The 22,241-nt window shown below is 46.8% G+C and overlaps 1 protein-coding gene across 1 annotated transcript in view; it reads right to left on the bottom strand.

Moving 5' to 3' along the window:
* Nucleotides 1-22,241, bottom strand: part of Bcat1 (branched chain amino acid transaminase 1) — a 48,778-nt gene that overhangs the window by 6,938 nt on the left and 19,599 nt on the right. Inside the window, exons 5-8 of the mRNA XM_028757627.1 lie at nt 20,903-21,022; nt 10,834-10,997; nt 7,445-7,587; nt 916-1,001 (exon numbers count right to left, since the gene is read on the bottom strand). Of these exons, the coding sequence (XP_028613460.1) occupies nt 916-1,001; nt 7,445-7,587; nt 10,834-10,997; nt 20,903-21,022 (513 nt within the window). The remainder of the gene's footprint in view (nt 1-915; nt 1,002-7,444; nt 7,588-10,833; nt 10,998-20,902; nt 21,023-22,241) is intronic.

The raw sequence follows: 22,241 nt of genomic DNA, 5'->3' as shown, positions 1-22,241 counted from the left end.
TCCGCTCACAGACTCTGTTTCCAGTCTTCCAGAGAAACTGCTGGTCTGCTCCAAAATTATGTGTGTGTCCTAACATTTGTGTACTAGGACTGTCTGACCACTGTGTGCTGAAAACCTTTTCATGGTCTCTGGGGGCTTTTAGAACACGTCAGACATTAGTACCAGCCAAGAACCCCTGCTAGTCAGCCAACTGACTACACATCTTTCTTATAAATACCATGTCAATTCAAATAACAAACATCCTAAGACTCCAGCCTCTGTCACAGGGATGCAAACGGTCACAGAAAACAACGCTACATTTGCTTTGAGTGTTTTTAATTTTAAAATGAGCATGAGTGGAAATCTGAGACCCTGGACGCAGGGGGTAGTGGGGGAAGATAAAAAGCAGAACGAACATTACGTTGATATTAATATGTCAATTAAGATCTGTAGCTCCCACTATAGTGACAGGCGTACTGGAATACAGTGCAGGGTATGTCATCAGTGCCATGTGGAATACCTCACAGCTGAAGTTAAGGCTGGGTAGAAACACCCAGTGTGAACTAGGTTGGCTTAGAGGGCACCCCGTACACAGACTGAGGCTAGGATAGAAGGCCTCCTCACTGAGACATCTGGGTCAGCTGGTTCCCTACTAAAAAACTTCTGCCAACACAGACTTTCTAGTGAGATCTTCGCTTGAGGTGAGATGTAAAGATTAGATAACACAGGTGGGAACTAGGGGGTATGATATCATTGCAAAGGGAGACTCGTTCTGATTGTGTGTGTGTGTGTGTGTGTGTGTGTGTGTGTGTGACTGTCTGTCTGTGTCTCTGTGTGTGTCTGTGTGTGTGTCTGTCTGTCTGTCTATCTGTGTATGTCTGTGTGTGTGTGTGTGTGTGTGTGTGTGTGTCTCACAGAAGTTGTTCAGGCACTCACCCACTGCTGTGTCAGCTCCAGGATGCTCTGCCTGGTCACTCCCGGGAGAATGATGCCATCTAGTGGGGGCGTTGCCAGCTCTTCTTCTGTCAATTAGAAACAGGGATGTTGGCAAGATTTCCCTTGTTAGACAACATCCTGCAGCAGTTGCAATTCTTAAAGCCATTTTAGTATAAGAACAGAAGAGCCGTCTCAGTGGACGCCAACAGCTGCTGCTGTTCAGGACCAGAGTTCTGTTCTCATACCCACATAAGAGGCTCACAACCGCCTGTGACTCAGCTCCAAGGTGTCCGGTCCTCCCTTCTGGACTCCACGGCCCCTGCACTCATGCACGCATTCATTCCTCCACACAGACACTCGGTTAAGAATATAACAAATTTTCTTAAATAAGCAGAGACAAACAGATGACCCAGTGGGTAAAGGCACTGGCTAATGAGTTTGGTCCTCTGGAACCTCTCGGCAGGAGGGAACTGACTGCTGTAAGTTGTCCTCTGACCACCACACATGTGCCATGGCAGGGATGTACATGTGCAAGCGCGCGCACACACACACACACAAATAAATGTTAAAAGTGTTTAACCCAGAAAGGTAGTGCCTTATGTAACTATCTTCCATTTATCACAACCAGTGAAATGATGAAAGACAAGGTAAGAATTAGAGGCTGGAGTCACAGCTAAGCTAGCCGTCCAGAGCACTTACTATTCCTGCAGAGGACCCAGCTCGGGCGACTGACAATTGTCTATGACTCTAGCTCCAAGCATCCAAGCGCCCCCTGCTGGCTGCAAAGGGTACCTGCATACACATAGATCTTACACACAAGCTAAAGAATACACAAGTGCGTGCACACACACACACAAGTAAATAAATATAAATAAATAAAATTTTAAAAAATAAATTCTATCCTCAGAAGTGATAATCAATCCTATCCTCAGAAGTGATAATTAAGGAATATTCTTCAAGATGAGCATCCAAGTCAAAATTATTCCTTAATTAATAAAAAAAAATTGGTACTTATAACAACACACATAAAATCTTGCTCAGGACCCAAGTCAGTTCCACACCCAGCAGTTCTGTGAGGAGCCCCATCACCTCAGAACTGGGTAGCCTGAGCCGGAAAGATGACTGGTGGCAAGCATTTGTCAGAGGCCTGAGTTCAGATCCCAGCACCCACATAAGTGCTGGGAGGGGTGGCTCGCACTGGAGCTACTTCCTGGCCAACTAGTCTAGCTAAACCAGTAGCCCTGGGCTCAGTGAAAGACCTTGTATCTCAGCACATAAGGTAGAAAAAAAGCAAAAGACACACTACTTCAGTCCTCTGGCGTCCACAGCAGTGCACCCCACACCCCACACCCCACACAAACACACACACACAAGGGAAGACACCCTACCTCAGTCCTCCGGACTTTACAGCAGCATATACCACACACAATGAATGCACTCACACGCGGGAACACACACACATACACAGAGTTCTTCCTCCCAGTGCTGCCTGCACACTGCCTTCAGAAGCCCACATCACCTGCCTTTCAAGCTACACAGGTGTTGCGTGAACACGGGGGAGATTCAGAGTTCCCCACAGAGATCTGAAGGCAGTGGGCTCAGGGGGAGGCTTCATGTCTTCAAAAGAAGAAAAGAGAAAATGCTAACACAGTCTCAAGAGATGGACTGCTGCTCTGACTACACAGGAGACCCCAAGTGAACGCTCCACAGTTGAAGGCCAGGCACAGCGCTCCAACTGTAAGCACCAGGTAACCCTCCGACACACAGGCTCCCCCTTTAAAGTCACTTTGGTGGACTGGGGGAGTAGATCAGTCGGTGGAATGCTTACAGAGTATCTGTGAAGCCCGGGGTTTGATCCCTGCACCACATGAATTGGACGTGGGTGACTTACAAATAAATGTAATCCCAGCATTAGGGAACTAAAAAAGACAGAATTGGGAATTCAAGGTCATCCTTAGATCAGATTTGAGACTAGACTGGGCTGCATGAAGCTCTACCTTTAAAAGAATCGTCCTTGGTAGTCAACATCCCCCTTTCCTTCCCACCACTGGCATTGAGCAATGGACCAACAAGCCTTAAATATCATCTTACAAAGATACTGAACCTTATAACAGACAGCCTGCCTAAGACCTACCCCCTGCTTGCAGAGGAAGTCACAAATATGCTTAGAGAAACACCAGGTAGAAGCAGGGGGAGGGGGGATTGTCTTGATGTTTTGGGGTTCCCCTGGGACCTTGAATATAGATAGAACTAACCCAAGTCAATCCTTATTTTACCAGGTCAATCCTTATTTTACCAGAGACACAAATGTATGTTTGCCCAGGCTAGTGACTGAGAAAAGGCTCAGATCACACAGCAGTGTCCTGGCCCTGGGGACTACTGCTCTGTCTCAGGGTGAGATGAATCTAGGATCTCTGCTCTCCGTGATGCTTTCTAGACATCTGCCCATCTTTGTATGGCCCAGTTACTGCACGGTGCCTGGCCTAGGGAGGCACAAAAGTTTTCGTTTTGTTTTCATGTGTATGGTTATTTCGCTTACTGTATGTATGTGTGGTACACGCATGTAGTGCCCATGGAGTACCTGTATATATGTGTGGTACACTCGTGTAGTGCCAGTAGAGGGCAGAAGAGGGCACCAGATCTGTAAGCGCTTGGGAACTGAACCTGGATCCTTTGAAAGAGCAGCTCGTGCTCCTAGCCGTCACGGAGACATTTCCCCAGCCTCCATAATAAGTATTTTTAAATTTTAAAATATGGAAAAGTGAGCTCTCTTTGCTGAGCTGCAGCAGGGATCATTTGTTTTCTGAAAAATTGCTTTTTAGAAAGAAAGAGATTGCTCCTGGCAATGTTCCCAAGGGTACTTGTCATTTGTTAAGTGTTTGTGGTCTCAGAATAAAAGTGTTTGGGATAACTCGTTAGCTAGGCACAGAATCGCATGGATGTGTGTGTGTGTGTGTGTGTGTGTGTATGCAGTTGTCACACACAGAGAGACCTTTCCTACAGTTAGAGCAATTCTCAGACAACACTGACTTAAGCCCAAACAGCAGCATTCACACATGCAAAGGCTGTTCTGTGAAATGAATTTAGCCTCCTACTGTGACCACCAGTCTGGGGTCAAGAAACAGAACATCTGTCCCCTGATTCCCAGACAGAGCTGACGACATGGGACATCTGTCCCCTGGCTCCCAGGCAGAGCCGGGGACGTGATAGCATTTGGGTGAGAAGTACTCATTTGCCTCTAAAACCACAAACACCCTCCCAGGAGCAAGAGCGAGTTCCAGAAACAGAGCCCCACAGACATGGCTGTGACTCAGCAAATGCTGCGGTTGGTTCCTGTCCTGTGCTCTGTGGGCTGCTGTGTTCATCTGTCCCCATCCTCCAACCTCCAACAAGGAGAGTCGCAGGAGGGTTCTGTTACATGGTGTTAGGTTATCAGTGAGACAGAGAAGAGGGGTAAAAAGGCCCAAGGGAGAGGAACCTTTTTATTTTTTATTTGTGTGTGTGTGTGTGTGTGTGTGACTTTATGTCCATGTGCACAAGTGCCTGTGGACCTCCTGGAGTTGCAGCTGTGAGCTGTGAGCTGCCAGGCATAGGTGCTGGGAACTGAATTTGAGTCTTCCAAAGGAGCAGAGGTTTCATCCTGACCTACCCTCATCCACCCCCTTTGGCCTTCTAAACACCCCAGTGGAAGAAACAAACACATTGAAACTAAAACTGGCTTGGGCAAAAGTTATAAAGTCTAACCCTTAGTAAGGCTTCACGTATTTTGCGAGAGGCAGAAAACAAACCCTCTCATCCCTACCATGATCTGCCACGTAAGCATGTGCCATGACTTCCGTCTAGATAAGGAACAATTATTGACCAGGACAGTGTCTGGCTAGCTTGTATAGCTATGATGTAGATGGTGGTTAAGTCCTTGACATCTCCCATAAATAATGACTTTGCCTTTTCTGAATGATGTCCCTATTTGTGTCTGTGGTGCTGGTGGGTGGGGACTGGGTCAGGAGTGGTCAGGGAGGAAGATGTCTCCTGAACACAGAGGTCAGCACTGGCCAGCTTCTTTCTATCATCACTTCAGATGTATGTTTATGTGACGTGCCAGTTTGAAAGCCCCCAAATTCCAGCATAAATTTGGTTTTCTTACATTTCCAAGTACAAACAGCAGAAGTCTCGTGTGTCTGGCTGAATCACATGCCCAGGGTCAGAGGACACCACCAGAGGTGCCCGGAGCCAGCTCAGGGCAGGCTGTAAACTCTCCCTCGGATAGAACATAAGGCTGGCCTGTACTCACATCAGCGTGCAGGGCTGCACTCAACCTTAGCTGAACCATCTCTTCCTGCCTCGATAGCAAAATGAAGCCGGTGTGGAGAGGGCTGCTGCAAAGCAACAAGTTCTTTAAAAAATGGTCACTGAAGCCAAGACTGGGAGCTTGTACGTGGAAGCATTCTTTGACTGTGTGTGTGTGTATGTGTGTATGTGTGTGTGAGTGTGTGTGTGTGAATGCGTGTGAGCGTGCGTGTGAGTGTGAGTGTGTGTGAGTGTATGTGTGTATGTATGTGTGTGTATACGTGTGTGGGAGAGAGAGAACATATATGCATGTTTAAGCATGTGTGTGCATATATAAGCCTGTGTGCACACCTGTGTGTGAATATACATGCAGAAACAGAGGACAACACTGAGTATCTTCCTCTCGTGCCCTCCAAGTTATTTTTGAGTCAGTGTCTCTCGCTGAACTTGTAGCTTAACCTATTGGGGAGGCCGACTGCTCAGAGAGCTCCTGGGATTTGCCTGTCTCCACTTCCTGACGCTGGCTTTAGAAACATAAACAGTCACACCCATGACTTCATTCCACATTCAAAGTGTCTGTAATTACCATGAAATAAACCATCTATAAACATAAACAGGTCTTAAAAAAAAAAAATGTGCTCCTAGGTTCTGTAGACCTATCAGAATGCTAACGGTCAACACAGGTCTACTCTTCCTCCTGCTTTATGTCATTTCAGTCAATGCTGTATAAACCGCCAACATTTCCCGGAACTCATATCAAAGCAGACACTGAGCATTCAGGATGCTAAAGATAGTCTCACGTGCTTATAATCACAGCATTCTACAGCCCGAGGCAGAAGGATTTCTGTAAATTTGGGGCTGACACAGGCTACCGAGTGGAACCTTGTCTTAAAAAAAAACAAAAACAGAAACCTCAAGCCAGGACAATTCCCTATATTCCTGACATACAGAATGCAGGATCTAAAGTTCAACGCCAGCCCTGAAGGCATAATGAGTTCAAGGTTATCCTGGGCTATTCACACAGGACCTTGACTCAATAAAACAGAGTATCTGTGATTTACATGTAGTGGCCAGCAGGTGTCACTAAACATGGATCTGCTGGCAATCAGGATACTTTGGGTTTTACTTAATATAGTCATTTATTTTGTGTGGGTATGTGTGGATACACTCATGCCAGGCCATACGTGTCGGAGGTCTGAGGACAACTTTTGGGAATCACTTTGTTTTTTCCACCTTGTGGGTAGTGGGTATTTAACTCAGGTCATCAGGTTTGGAGGCAAGCACCCCCACCCTCTAGTCTTCCTTGTAGCCCTAGATTGTAGGTTAATCAAATGAAATGGAAATGCAGAGAAAACCCATAGGACTTGTGAGATGCTGTCAACAGACGGAGAAAGGATACCAGTTCTGAAGAGAATTCTATGAGAAAGAGAGGTCTGGGCTCCACCAGCAGCAGAGCCTAGACAACAGCACCATGAAGTAAAACAGAAGACCATGGGGTATTACAACCACACCTGGAGGAGCATGCCTGCAACCACAACCACTCAGAAGGCTCCTACAAGACCATAAGTTCCGGGTCAGCCTGGGGTGCACAGTGAGTTAAAGCTAGCTCAGGAAACTTTAAGAGCCTCAACATATGAAGTAACACGGGTAGAGTCCAAGAGAGAGCTTGCCTAAGTTCAACTCACAGTTCTGAACAAAAAGGAAGTGTTCACTAATTCTCCTCCCTATAGACAATAGGCAGTTTACTATAGCATGGTATAGAGCAAATGGTCACTGAACTAACCAAGACTCATCACCGAAGAATGTCATACACTAAGAGAGGGCAAAGGAGAGGAAAAAAAAAAAGATCACTATTTTAGGGGAAAAAAAAAATATGTCTATGTGTTATGCATGCAGTACCCCTGGAGTCCAATAGAGGGCACTGGATCCCCTAAAACTAGAGTCACAGACAGTTGTGAGACACAGTGTGGTTGCTCAAAAACAGAACCCAGGTCCTCCACAAGAGCAGCCAGTGCTTTTACATGCTGAGCCATCTATATGGCAGCTGAGTTTGAAACCAGGCGCAAGCTTCTCAAGCCAAACAGCAGAAACAAGAATAAAAACCGACCCTGATATGGTCTCCACAGCACCCGCTAGACCCCGCCCCTGCGCTGCTGTTGCCTTCCGTCCTTGCTGCCCCTGCGCCCTGGCTGCCCCTGCGACCTTGTGTGATCAGCTGCCAAGTCACCAAAAGAGCGATTACCTCCGTCTTCATTTATCCAGTAGAGGAAAAGATTCATTGTGCCTACTTCAGTTATCTGGTTGTCCGTGCCGTACAGCCAGAGGACCTGCTGACAGCCGTTCTCCAGTGCTTCGCACTGCGCCAAAAGGGACGCTCCATAATTGCTGGTGAGGAAAAGAAGACCTGCTGTTAGGAACATGCATCACCACACGGCTGCCTTCCACTCTAACTGCCTCAAGCTTTTATTCATCCATTTGAGTGTGTGTGTGCATGTGTGCATGTGCGTGTGTGTGTGTGTGTGTGTGAGTGTGCGTGTGAGTGAGTGTGTGTGTATGAGTGTGTGTATGAGTGTGTATGAGTGTGCTTGTGCGTGTGAGCGTGTGAGTGAGTGTGTGAGTGTGTGTGAGTGTGTGTATGAGTGTGTCCGTGTGAGTGAGTGTGCTTGTGAGTGAGTGTGTGTGAGTGTGTGTGTGTGTGTGTGTGTGTGGTGTGTGTGTGTGTGTTAAGACTTGAGGGTGGGCGAGATGGCTCACTTCATTAGAAGGCCTGCTCAGCTTCCATCCGCAGATCCCACAGGGTGGCTAGAGTAAACCCACTTCCATGATTTGTTCTCTGACCTGATCTCCATACACACACTATATGTGCACGCATATACACAGACACACCAAAAAAGAAAAAGACACACCAGAAGAAAGCAACTGTTCCAGCCACAGGGACAGAGGCCACATGTCTACCTGTCTGCAAACCTTGAACATTAGATTATAATCCACTTATAATTTTGGAAAATTAGTGGTCTTAAAACTTGGTTAAGAAATCCTTGACATTGTCTCTGCTGGGAAGACCATAGGCCATACTCTGGGTTGAGGCTCCAACAGACTTCCCTTAAAACAATTCTTCCCTGGGCTGGAAAAGGGCTCGGCCAGTAAAGGAGCTTGCTGCCAAGCCTAGTGACCTGGGTTTGATCCCAGGACCCATGTGGTGGGAGGAAAGAACTGAGTCCCGTGAGTTGTCTTCTGACCTGCCATGCGTGCCCTGGTACATACATCTGACACACAAATGACTTAAGTAGCTGTAGGACAGACAGACATGGATATTAAAAGACAAGTGCTGCCCTGGCAGAGGAAGGCGGGGAAACTGGATTTGAGAACTAGCCTCGAACTCAGGCCTGAGTGTGAATCAAGTGGTCAGCTACTCAAGCTAACACATCTCCACTCGCTCCCAGAGTGCCTCAGGCTCCCTGAGAGTTAAGTGAAGTCTTATTTAGTGCTTAAGTGCCCTATGGTTTGTTTTGTTTGTTTATATTTGCTTGTTTGCTTGCTTGATTGATTGTTTTCTCTCTCTCTCTCTCTCTAGCTGCTTAGTGCTTTCAAATGGGAGCCCAAAGTGACCTGGTTTTCCTATTCCCTGCCGTGTGGAGATCACGCTCACACATAACGTTAACACAGGAAATGGTCGGCCGATGCACACGTGCTTTTTAGCACAATTCATGAACCTTAAAGCCAGAGGCAGAATATTCTCTCCCTTGGTGATGTCCAGCCACACCCTCAGAACCTGTGACTGTGTCAGCTCACTCAAGTCTTCATGTAGCCACAATGTCACCATGACGATGGCCCAGGGACAGCCTTGAACTGAGGGAGACACACACTTCCCCACAGGAAGGTCTGAGGGTAACTTGCAGTGGGAAAGAGTGACCAACTTTGAAACTGATACAGGTGCCATAAAACTTGGTTATTGACATGGGCAGAGAGGGACAAGAAGTGACCCATTGTACAAATAATGGGGGGCTAGGGGAATGAAAAGGGACACTTTAATATTATGTGCCATTAGGAGACATTTGTACTCCGTGTTGGGAGACTAAACACACATGTTAACAACTTCACACATGCACGCTGCTCAGAGTTTGTTCTGGGTTAACCTCCCTACCATCTACCTGGTCTACACCAGTCACACTTCACAGTATATTAGAGGATGTAATTAGAGACAGCAAGAAACCATAACAAGAGAGGTGCAGAGGCTGGAGAGACAGCTCGGTGCTTAAGAGCACTTGCTTCTCTTGCAAAGGACCCTGGTTCAGTTCCCAGCACTCACATGGCAGCTCACAACTACCTAAAAGTACTCTTCTGGCCTCCAAGGGTACCAGGAAAGAACATGAAAGACTTGCATGCAGGCAAAGCACTCATACATATGAAATAAAATTTTGAAACAAGCATGAGAGGCAAGGGTACCACAGGTCTCAGAAAACTGATTGTGCATCAGACTGAGCTCGGAGGAGGGCTGGTTTGTGTTAACTCCACCCCTTCCTGTGAAGCTTGCTGGAGGTGGACGAGGTGTGAGGTGAGATGATATTACATTGTTATTCTGTTTTCTCAGATCACGGCTCTGTGAATAAGACATGCCTAAAGCTTCAGTTCCTTGCTCACTGACAACATGAACGCTGATATTCCAGTAACACAGATATGCACTGTGTGTGTGTGTGTGTGTGTGTGTGTGTGTGTGTGTGTGTGTGAGAGAGAGAGAGAGAGAGAGAGAGAGAGAGATGACACAGGTGCAGAGAGCTTAACTGGGTTCTCTGGAAGAGGAGCAAGTGCTCCTAACTGGTAGGTCGGGAGGCTAGAATTCTGTAGCAGACAGATACTGCTCAGATGAGATGTAACAATGTTGCAAACACCAAGAAAGAAGAGACCTGAGGCACCCAAGCTACAGTTTTCTAGAGAAGCCCATCTTCTAGAACTGCTCTGAAAGGAATGGGGACCACATGGGGCTTGTGGGACACCTTTTGAATCTGGCTGCCACTGTCCCTCAATCTAGAGGCCTATCACTGGGCTATGACTTTCCTAAACGTCTCAGAACATCACTGAGAGTCACGTCCCAGGAACATCTCTGTATGTCACCAGCTGATTCAGACCTGGGAAGAGCCCAGGGTACTTGCTCCTTCTACTGTATCCACCAAGGGACATTCTGAATTCAGAGCCAAGTCAACCCTGAAACTTGGCCAGCACATCTCAAACGCTCTTTTGTTTCCTTGCAGCTACAGATGGCCGGTGAGGCTGGCCAGGGAGAGACAAAGCAGGGCTTTCCTCTGCTCCTTCACAGAAGGTGTGTCTGCCATCTGTGGCTAAGCGGACAGTGAAACAGGCACCTTCCAAGACCGGGTTCCCTTGAGCCAAGTGAAAGCATCACTCCCAGGACCAGCCTCTAGCTGGAAAGGACACTGGTTCAAATCACTGCTCCACACCCATGCCACACTGCTGCCTTAGAGGGGGCACAAGCAACACTTCCAACTACCACATTTACAAAGCTCAATCTTAAACCACAGACAGCTGGCTATTCGCTTGTGGATGCTACTGAGCACACTGCCGTTGAAAGCACACAACACTCCACAGCCAGGAAGGACACACGGACTGACTTACCCGCCCATCTTGCAGTCTCCAGTCCCACCTTTCCAGGCTCTGACGTACTTTGGATTGGCCCACAGGGACACTGGAGTGAAGGATCCACTAGAAAAATAAGGTCCCACGGGGCTCAGGATCACAAAGAGCAGGGCTTTGGAAGACTTCTTGACTCCAAGAGATGGCTATAATAGAGAGAAAAAAACATAACTCTGTAACTAATGAGACATCCTTCTTAGAGTCTAGAATAGACCTGGGTCCACATCGTAGAAGATCACCCAAACAAAGCTTAGTGATACAAAACCTTTTAAAGAAAATACTGGGACTGGAGAGATGGCTCAGTGGTTAAGAGCACTGACTGCTCTTCCAGAGGTCCTGAGTTCAATTCCCAGCAACCACATGGTGGTTCATGACCATCTGTAATAGGGTCCGATGCCCTCTTCTGGTGTACTTACATAAAGCAAATAAATCTTAAAAAAAGAAATCGCGCTTACCTCCCAGGGTGGCCTCATATTAAGCGCCGGGCGGTGGTGGCGCACTTTAATTCCAGCACTTGGGAGGCAGAGGCAGGCAGATTTCTGAGTTTAAGAGTTCAAGGCTAGCCTGGTCTACAGAGTGAGTTCCAGGACAGCCAGGGCTACACGGAAAAACCCTGTCTCGAAAAAAACTGACGCTGACAGGCAGATGCTGACAGGCTGACGCTGGGCTCCGGAGCTCCCTTTTACTTCAGTCTCCCCCACACCTGCCTCCAGCACACACTGCCTGCCCTCAGGCCTCAGGCCTCGTTTACCACCAAAAACCAGGTGGTGAATATTGGTAAGCCGGAAGCATCTGTGGGCTGGTGAGGCGGCTTATTTGCTGTGCATTCTTGACTGCCCGAGTTCAATCTCCAGAACATGGTAAAGAGCCAGGTGAGGCAGGGTGAGGCAGGATGAGGCAGGATGAGGCACCTGTGATCCCAGCACTCCTACACAGAAGATGGAAAACAGCCAGAAGCTGGTAGGCAAGCAAGCCTGGAGCTCACAACATGGCAGACAGACCCTGCCTCATTGAGGTGAAATGAGAACAGCTTCTGGAAGCTGTCCTCTGACTTACACGCTGTACTACTGTGCATGACACAGGTGTGTGGCACGCACACACTCACACACATACACAAACACACATTTGCACTCATACACACACATGCTCACACACCTATGCATATATACACATGCTCACAATCACACACAGATACACACATTCACACACTCAGATACATACACACATCACACATATATACACACTCACATACACATACATCAAACATACACACATATACACACATTCACACTCACACACACACACACACACAGATACATACATATGCATACATACACTTCACATATACACACACATCACACTCACACACTTTCTCACACACAGATACATACATAAACACACACCACACAAGAAATTCACACACACACATACATACACCACACACACACACACTCACACACAGGTCTGTGGGTAACGATGTCACCTGAAAGCTTCCCACCTCCCTCCTAATATGGTGCACTGTGTGACTGAGTCAGAAAGGCTGGTCTGAGAGCAGTGGGCTGGTTTGAATATGCTTGTTTAATTGGTTGGTTGCTTGCTTTGTTTTTGTTTTGAGACAGTCTCTACATAGCCCTGGCTGTCCTGGAACTCACTCTGTAGCCCAGGCTGGCCTCAAACACAGAGATCTGTCTGCCTCTGCCTTCCAAATGCTGGTATTAAAGGTGTTTGTCCTTTGTTAGGAACTATATTGGAAAAATCTCCCCTGCAGGATGAAAAACTCAAGAACTCTACTGTCCTCTCATCTGGGAGAGAGCCACACCTGGTCCATCCCATCTCTGAGGGAACCATCTTATCTCTGAGAGTTTATTTAAGGATGAGCCAAGAGGACGGTGAGACTGGTCCAGGAGTCAGATGGGAGGTAACTGAGGAAGTCGCTGTTGCAGCACCTTCTGTGTCTCTGATGCTCAGAGCACCTCTTTGTGGTTAAATGGCCTTGAAGCTGTTGGGATGTTTCTACTCTGTCAGAATCAAAGGCTTGGGTGGGGGTGGGGCCCTACTTTCCTAGTTGCCACACAAACACCCATGAGGGCCGGAGAGCTCAAAGGCCCTGGCTCCGGCAAACACTTTGCTTGCAGATGTCACTCTCTCTCTTCCCTTTTGGGCTTTTCTAGAAGCTGTGAGGAAGACCATACCCTAAAAAGGGAGACCCAATTCGCAATAGCCCAGGGGACAGGAGTCACCTTATCCAATAAATATGCCACCCGCCTTATAAATAACCATAAAAACATCTTTCAAAAATCCCAACACAACTAGTCAGGACAAGGAGAGGGGTTAATGGGAGGAGATTGGTCCAAATACGTTGTAATCGGGTACAAAATGTCATCAGACTCTTTAGGGATACTTAACATACACTACTGCAAAGTAAAGTTTCTAAATCCACAACCCAAAACTAAGTGGTCCACTCCTTCATTATGGGCCAGCCTGCTGGAGGCTCTCTTTGAGGAGCATCCTCTGCTTTGCTAGGTAAACTGTCTCTGAGGTCTTTCCTTTGAGAAGATGAGAACCAGGAACACCTGGCTTCCCAAGGGCCTCACCTGGCCTTTTGTTCCAGGTTGAGGATGTCATTTCCTGGCTTCCTGCCTGCCACCTGTCATTCCTCCCCTGCCATTTGGACTATCCCTCTGTAACCATAAGCCCAAATAAACCCTTCCCTCTACAAGTATCTTATCACAGCAAAAAAAAGTAACCAACTCAAGTGATAAAGGAATCCAGAGAGGCCACTCATCGGAAATTACGGGTATAATATGCTAGCTGTTATCTGAAGGCCACATCTAGCTTCTAAGTTTCTGAATGAATTGTCTGTCTTATGTACAACCTAATAGCACCTTGTCACCTACCACGTGAAGACTGGGCACCTCAGAGTGCACATACAAGAAGTATTTTACAGTAATTTAGTATAATGCAATTATACTTAAAAAAAAAAAGTGTAGCTAAAAAGGAATATTCTTTTTTCTCTGTACTAAATTTCACCTCATTCCGGCTGAGAAGGTAGATCTGTGGCAGAGCACACAAAGCTCTCATGCTTTCTAACAGTAGTACAAAAACAAAGGCAAGTTTCTCTTTGTCAATGGGCTTTCCCGACCTTGGCAAGTTGGTCTGTATTCCACTAGGTGGCAGCAGAGAGCACAGAAAGAGGCAGAGCTGGACACCTCCATCAAATCTCCCTCTGAAAAGGAATCTTGATGAGTCGTTTTACACATACCCATATCCTTACCAACAGCTAAGCTATACATTAGCATTTTTTAATGTTGGTCGAAGCTGTGGAGGAATGTAACTTGGTATTTTCTAAAATTTAATCCCGACCCACTCACGTCTGCAAACCTGAAGCTCCTCTGTGGACCGTGAATGGCTTCTATAGCTTACATTCATTGTCTGTCCATGAAAAGAACTCATTGACAGGGCTAGAGAGGTGGCTCAGTTGATCTTGCAGAGAACCCAGGTTCAGTTCCCAGCACCCACATGGAGACTCCCAGCTGTCTGTAACTCCAATCCCAGGCATCTGGTGCCCTCTTCTGGCCTCAAATGGGCACCGCACCCATCTGTATGGATAGACAATCTTCAAGGAACTCTCTGACTTTCCTTGGAGAACAAGTGAGGAGAAGGCCTCTATGTCACTTCAATACCGAGTGTGAGTCAAAATTCAGTCTAGGCTCCACGAAAGGGTTGGTGACAGGTGTTGCCCCATATACACACACACACACACTCAGGATCCCTGACTTAGCCCCTTCCACCAGTCCTCTCTTCTGCCCTGAAAAGCAATTTAGATCCTGTGCTCCTATTGAATGAGTTTTATTATGTGATGTCAACTGAATGACAGATGAGGTTCTGGGATGATAAAATTGTGCTTCTTATTAACTAGGAGAAAAGCCACATAATTAAATAAGGAACAAGGATGTCACCAGCTGGTGGAGACCACAAACAGCCTGCGACAAGTCTGTTTGTCTCAGGAACATTTTATCCTGGTTCTCATCTTAGCTTTGGGGCTAAGCTTCACAATAACGAGGCCCATCAGTCCTCTACATAAAGGGTGTGGTGAGAAACAAAGGCAACTTCACAGTGAGCATTAACCACTTCTTTCTGGGTCACCCAGAAATCCCTTCACAGAAGGCGGGATGTCACAAGTTATTTAAAGGATGACAGAAAGGGGTCAGTGAACTGAGAAATTCCATTAGTCTACAGTGTGGCCTCAGAGGCAGGGAGCACAGCAGCCGGCAAGGGGGGAGGACAGTTCTGACCGAAGCCAACAAAAGCAAAGAATAAGGTAGCTGGAACCAGAGGAAAACCAGATTGCTTGCTCTCAGAGACTTCTTTTTAAAAAGATTTCAGAGTTAAATGAGAAAATGGAGCCGGGTCTCATGCCTGTCATCTCGGCGTTTAGGAGGCTGAGGCAGGAGGATTTGTCAAGGCCACTTTAGCTACATATGATTTCGGGGCTGAATAAGTCTAGAAGAAGAAGAGAAGGAGGAGAAGAAGAAAGAGGAAGAGGGAGAAGAAAAAGAAGAGGAGGAAGAGGAAAGGGAAGGGGGAAGAAGAAAAGGAGGAGGGGAAACAGAAGAGGAGGAAGAGGAAGAGGAGGAGGAGGAGGGGGAGGAGGAGGAGGAACTTAGGGCTGGAGAGATGCCTAGGTGGTCTAAGTGTGTCTGTTGTTCCTACAGGACCCAAGATCAATTCCCAGCACCCAAGTCAGATACACCTTATATAAACTGTAATTCTAGCTCCCAGGGATTCAAAACCCTCTCCTGACATCTCCAATCACAAGGTAGGCATGTGCTGCACACACGTACATGCAGACAAAACACTCACATACATGTAACAATAATAGAGATAACACAGTACCCAAGAGCTTCCCTGAATGCACCTGCTGCTGTCTGAGTTCCATCCCCTGCTCAGCACAGTGTGATTCAATTCTCCTCCCTCTCCAACTTCTATATCCTCTCCTGCCTTCCCCTCCTCTATTACCAACTGGTTTATGTCCTCTGAAATCCCCTTTGAAGCCCTGACTCCCTGCATTAATGCCTTTGCTCGCTGCTGTGAGGAAGGAATAGCATAGGGAACTCTGAGGTGTCTGATCTCTGTGTCCACAATCAGGGAGCAGAGAGACAGGGATGGGCACTCATGTCAGCACTGGTTCAGGTCCCTTTTATTTAGTCAGGGACACAAGCCCATGAGTTGGTGCCACAACATTCAGGATGGGTCTTCTCTGCTCAGTTAAACCTCTCTGCTAACACTCTCATGGGCTCACCCAGAGGTGTGGCTACTAATCAATCGTAAATCCGGTCAGGCATAGAGTAAGCTCTGATATGACTGCCCAAAGCCACGGGGCCTTTAAGTTGGTGCATCATGGGAGGTCACTGGCAAAATAACTGCAGTTTGAGCTGCTCAGGCTGTGAGGGAAAGCCTCACAGATCTCAACTCTTGGTCCCCAGTTGGCAGAGATGTCTGGGAAGGCTATGGGACCTTTAGGAGATTCAACCCATGTTAGAGGAAGCATGTCACACTAGGCAGCAGGGGTATGGGGTTTGAGGGTTTATAATCTAACCTCACTCCCATCTCTCCCTTGTGCCCATTGCTGTGCCTTCCCAACAGGATGAACTCCATCTTCCAGGAACCTCACATAAGCTGAAATAAACTCTTTCTTCTCCAAGCTGCTTTTGATCACAGTATTTAATCACAGCAACAGAAAAGTAATTAATTCATTGTGGCACTGTGACAAACCAGCCAGTCACACTAAGACTCATCCTGGTGGCATCCGACACTGAAGCCCATCTCATCTTACAAGTCCTTCAGATGTCACTTCAGGAACAAGTGCCCCTAGCCTGAGTTAGGTGCTGTGGTATCTGGCGCTCCAGCGTCCTGCTTGTCAGAGGCGGACTAATCTGCATCTTAAATTTACTCATCTCTTCCCATTTTGGTAACCAGTGTAACTCTGTAAAGGAGGACCATTTTTAACATACAAGTTTTGTCTACATGTATGTAAGTGTACTGTGTGTGTGCCTGGTCCCTGCAGAAGCCAGAAGAGGGCTTTAGAACATCTGTAACTGGAGTGAGCCACTGTGTTGGTGCTAGAAACTAAACTCAGGTCTCTGCAAGAGCAGCAAGTGTTCTTAGCCACTAGTCATCTCTCCGGCACTATTTTTCCTGATTTTTATTAAATATTTATAGAAAAACAACCAAACCTTAGTAAGACATCCCTTATAGAAAATGACTATACAGTCGGGCACAGAAGCAAACACCTGTAACCTCAAACACTCAAGAGTCTGAGGCAGAAGAATCATCGTGTAGTCAAGTCCAGCCTGAGCTACAAAGTGAGTTCAGGCCCATCTGAGATACAGGAGACCTTGTCCGATACAAATAACCTCAAAGCCAATACATCTGAAGGTCACACAGCTGAGGGGGACACTGCTGGCCTCCTGAAGGCTTTGCTACTAGAGAACAGCTCTGTCCTACAGATTCAGGTGACAGTGACGAGTCCCTGGTTACTTTTCAGGGATTCTGAAGGTCACTTCTGAGAACAGTGACTTCACACTTTGACTTAAAATGTCCCATAGGGTGAGAGAAAAGGACAAAAGAGGCCTAGCATCTCTGCATGAGTATTTCAACCCACTAGGCTAATGACACCTCAGAGATGCCAGGCCCAACACAGTAGGTGTACTGGTTGGTTTTGTGTGTCAACTTGACACAAGCTGGAGTTATCACAGAGAAGGAAATGCCTCCATGAGATCCAGCTATAAGGCATTTTCTCAGTTAGTGATCAAGAGTAGGAGGGCCCACTGTGGGTGGTGCCATCCCTGGGCTGGTAGTCTTGGGTTCTATAAAAAAGAAAGCTGAGCAAGTCAGGGGAAGCAAGCCAGTAAGTAACATCCCTCCATGGCCTCTGCATCAGCTCCTGCTTCCTGATCTGCTTGAGTTCCTGTCCTGACTTCCTTTGGTAATGAACAGCAATGTGGAAGTGTAAGCTGAATAAACCCTTTCCTCCCCAACTTGCTTCTTGGTCACTGATGTTTGTGCAGGAATAGAAACCCTGACTAAGACAGCAGGATGTGCAAGGTGCAACAGTGGAACCAGGAGGGTCCCTGCCTCCTTCTCCACTGCCTGCTCCCCCTCCTCCTTCTCCCTCCTCCAAGCCACTATGCTCAGCTCCTGCAGTTGGAAAGTGGGTCTGTGAGCAAAGCTGCTTCCTGCATTCCTGACACTGAAGAAAGGTCCCATCCCCCACAGCTCAAGTCACCATCACGGAAAGGAAGCTGTCAGTGACACAAATGACAGGTATTATGGCCTTTTCCACTGAGGGTTAACCTCTAGGCTTATGACACCTCAGAGAGGCCAGGCCCAGCCCTGCAGGGTGCGAGAAGATGCATCATACAAACAGGGAATTCCGTCCTAGAGCTCAGCACTCTGAGGTAAACCTGAAAATGAGCCAGGCGGTGGTGGCACACGCCTTTAATCCCAGCACTTGGGAGGCAGAGGCAGGTGGATTTCTGAGTTCGAGGCCAGCCTGGGCTACACAGAGAAACCCTGTCTCGAAAAACCAAAAAAAAAAAAAAAAAAAAAAAAAACTCAAAATGAGCACCAAGGGAAAAAAAGACAGATTGTGAGGTTGGGACCTGAGATGTTTCTAAACACCTGGGAAATCTAAAATTGGTCCTAAGCAGAAATGCACACACAGGGAAACTGGGAAAGGGTCAAGAGGAGGAGGACACAACACATTGTCACTCAGACAATGTCATTTGCTTGCTGCCACAGTTGTCGGCCCACTCCTTCCCTTCCGGTGTGATGGGACACACTTGCTCTGTGTTCATGGACAGGGCAGACTGAGTGGCTACATGGCTTGTAAAACCTAAGGTGTGTGCCGCCTGGCCTGTTACAGAGGAAGTTCCTGGGCCTGCTCTGAGCTGCAGGGCCGCACAGCAAGAGATGTCTCATACGACAACTAGGAATCTCCTCACTGCTCTGATCTTACATTCCAGCCACTAGCTCAAGCTGGGAAGAGGAGAGAGCAAACACACAAGACAGATGTGGGGATTCGTGCTAGCAATCCCACTCGGGAGGCAGAGGCAGGGAAGTGAACAGGGAGAGAGGCTGAGTTCCTAACCCTCAAAACTAAAGTATTCTTATCCAAGCTACCAATTCCAGAACTGGGGAAGCTGACCCAATAGTAAAATTGATGCCAACCTGGGCTACTACAGGGTAAATTCTAGGCTAGTGGGGCTAGGCTAATGAGAACTCCTCGAGATAAACACAAGTAAGGTGTTGTGTTTCCCTCCAAGACTGAAGCATTCCACCCACCTCAGATGTTCCTCAAGCAGTAAGGTAAACAACTCAGAACAGTTCAGAGAGTCCCTGATTCACTACCGCCCCAACACTCTGGCTAGAATAAGCAGTAAAAGCTGAGGGTCTGTCTCAGGAAAGCTAAGCTGCAGAGAAGACTCTGAGGCGGGACCAGCTGTGGAGGAAGCAGAAACCAGTCAAACTGCCTGGAAGACTTAGATCAACTGAGAGATACCCGGAAAGGACACTCCAACCTGCTGAGCTGCCTGCAGGCTGTGGTGTGCCCCAGGTCCCCAGCTTTGGGAGCTGTCACCTGTGCTGAGGTGGGCTTAGGTGATGCAGCTGTCTTTGAGTCATTTCTGCTCCTGTAAGTGACCCCTCACCTACATACCTGTAAGTGACCTCTCATCCATATTCCTGTAAGGACCGATAATAAAACTCATTGGCTTACCAAGCTGGACTTTGGTGGTATGGGCTTCAGTCTGTTATGGCTCCCCAGAATAAGGTTTGTCAGCCAAATGACAAGTCCCTTACTAACATCTATAGTTAAGACATCTCCAAAGAGGCCAACTAACACTTAAGGCTAAGTGTCAGGGAGCAAGAAGACACCAGGTCAGGTGACCAAGGGCACAACACTGAGAACAAACACTGAAGCAAGGCACCAGGCAACAAACTACATTTACATAAAGAACAGACACAGGTAGGAAGCCTCAAGACAGACATTACCAATCAAAACCTGATGTGCTGCGAGCAGGCACTGTAATCAATGTGGGATTTTGTAATCAATACCCGGGGATCAGACAACTTGGTGTCTCCACAGAGAAAGTGAGCTCTTTAACAAAGTCCACATTCACGTGGGTGAGGTTGAAAGGAAATAAAGAAAACTTTAAAACAGAGGAAAGACCAAGTGAAGAAAGAAGCCTTTAAAACACATTAAAAAAAAAAAAAAGGTCCAAACAGTAACTTTATACTACAATTAAATACTTGAGTCAGGCAGGTTACCCACACATGTAGCCCCCAACACTTGCAGGCTGATCAAGAAATCAAACCAACAGGAGCTGCGTATGGTAGTACACAGTTTTAATCTCAGCACTCGGGTGGCAGAGGCAAGAGGACTTGGCGTTCAAGGCCAGCCTGGTCTATAGAGCAAACGCCAGGACAGCCAGGGCTACACAGAAGAAACCCTGTCTCGAAAAACCAAAAAAAAAAAAAAACAACAAAAAAACCCCAAGTACTCTCCCTGCCAAAAGTTCTCCAGCATGAAGACAGTATCTACCTCCAAAGGTCTTCATGAGGGAGCCACACCTCTGCAAGCTCAGGACTAGCAATTAGTCTTCATCAAGGAAGGTCAAGCATTACTGGGACGTGTGTGTGTGTGTGTGTGTGTGTGTGTGTGTGTGTGTGATTCAAAAATGAAAATGACCTTTGGGGCGTACAAGATGACTCTGTGAGGATGGAGACACTTTCTGCCAATCCCAACTAGCAGAGCTCCATCCCCAGAGCGTACATAGTAGAAGAGCCAATACCCAAGATGCCTCTGACCTCCACACACATGGTGGCACACCCACCCCCACTCATGTACACACATCATCTCAAAAATATGCACACACACCACGGAGCACATATGCCCACTCATGTACACACAAAAATCAAATAAGTTTAAAAGACTTTTTAAATGATTAAAAAAAAAAAAAACCTCTCCCTAAATAGAATCAGACTGTACCTCAGTTCCGATAAACGTGGGGCGGATGTAGAGACTGGCAGAGGTGGAGTAGGGGACCCACTCTTGGTCTAGCTGTATAAGCTGTAGAATGCATTCTAGAAGTTCCTCCTTGTCAAACATCTGAAAAGACAGAATCCCTAATAAGTCCCAACAAAGGCCACAGATGCAGGCTCCCAGATCAGAGAGCTGACGGAAGCTCAATTTTCAGAATTCCTCCCGTGTTGCATTCCCAATTGGCTCCTTGAAATGAACAGCTTTTATTCACTCTCTCTTAACATAAAACATCATGAAAGGTTATCTGTAATAAATGCTTTAAAACACACACACACACACAACTGTGAGTCCCTCTGGCAAACTGTGACTTATTCATAAGGAAAAGATAAGAAGTTCGATTCTCCGAGGCTAGACTAAAGAGGCTCATGCCACCAAGCCTGATGACCACATGGCGAGAAAGCCAAGCTGCTTCTGAACTCTACACTGCCACCCTGCCCCAAGTAAACAGAGAAACAAATAAATAAATGAGATTTCTGAAAAAGAAATTAGATCCCTACTGACCATATTCCCACATCAGTTATAATTATATTCTTACACTCAAATGTAACAAGTTTATGATCTTTATTTTAAAGTAGACATCTGTTTCCTCTTGTCAAACCCTTATATCAATTATAGTTGGATTTTATACTCAAATCTAACAAAATAGTATGACTTCTATTTAAAAATTTGTATCTGTGATCTCTTCTGTTCTCAATTGTAACTGGATATTATGGTCAAGTGTAACAAAGTATCATGATGACTATTTTAAAAATAGATACCTACAACTAACTTTAAGGTTTAAAACAACCTCTTACCCAGGAAACATAAAACACAAACCACAAGGGAAAATAAAGATAAAATTTATCTATTTGAAACTTCAACTCTGGCTTTTCGGAACGGGAAGCTGCTAGTGAGATGCCAGTGATGAATTGCACCAGGGCATGTTCTGAACTGACCGCTGGTCACAAAGACAAGGGGACAGCCCATTCCTCAGGGGACATCAGCTTATCCCAAAGGTGACAAACATGCTTTATAAACTGGTCAAGTAGTTTCCACGCATCCACAGACCAGAGAAGGACACTTTCAGATGTGATGTGTTACGCAAGGGGGAACAGCGCCACATACTAACATGATCACAGTGTGCTAGCATGATCACAGTGCACTAACATGATCAGTGTGCTAGCATGATCACAGTGCACTAGCATGATCATCACAGTGTGCTAGCATGATCACAGTACACTAGCAAGATCATCACAGTGCACTAGCATGATCACAGTGCACTAGCATGATCACAGTACACTAGCAT

Source organism: Grammomys surdaster, unplaced genomic scaffold (assembly GCF_004785775.1).
Source record: "Grammomys surdaster isolate TR1022 unplaced genomic scaffold, NIH_TR_1.0 126176, whole genome shotgun sequence".
Lineage (NCBI taxonomy): Eukaryota > Metazoa > Chordata > Mammalia > Rodentia > Muridae > Grammomys > Grammomys surdaster.
Note: the sequence above shows the minus strand (reverse complement) of the source record. Positions and strands in the feature narration are given on the sequence as shown.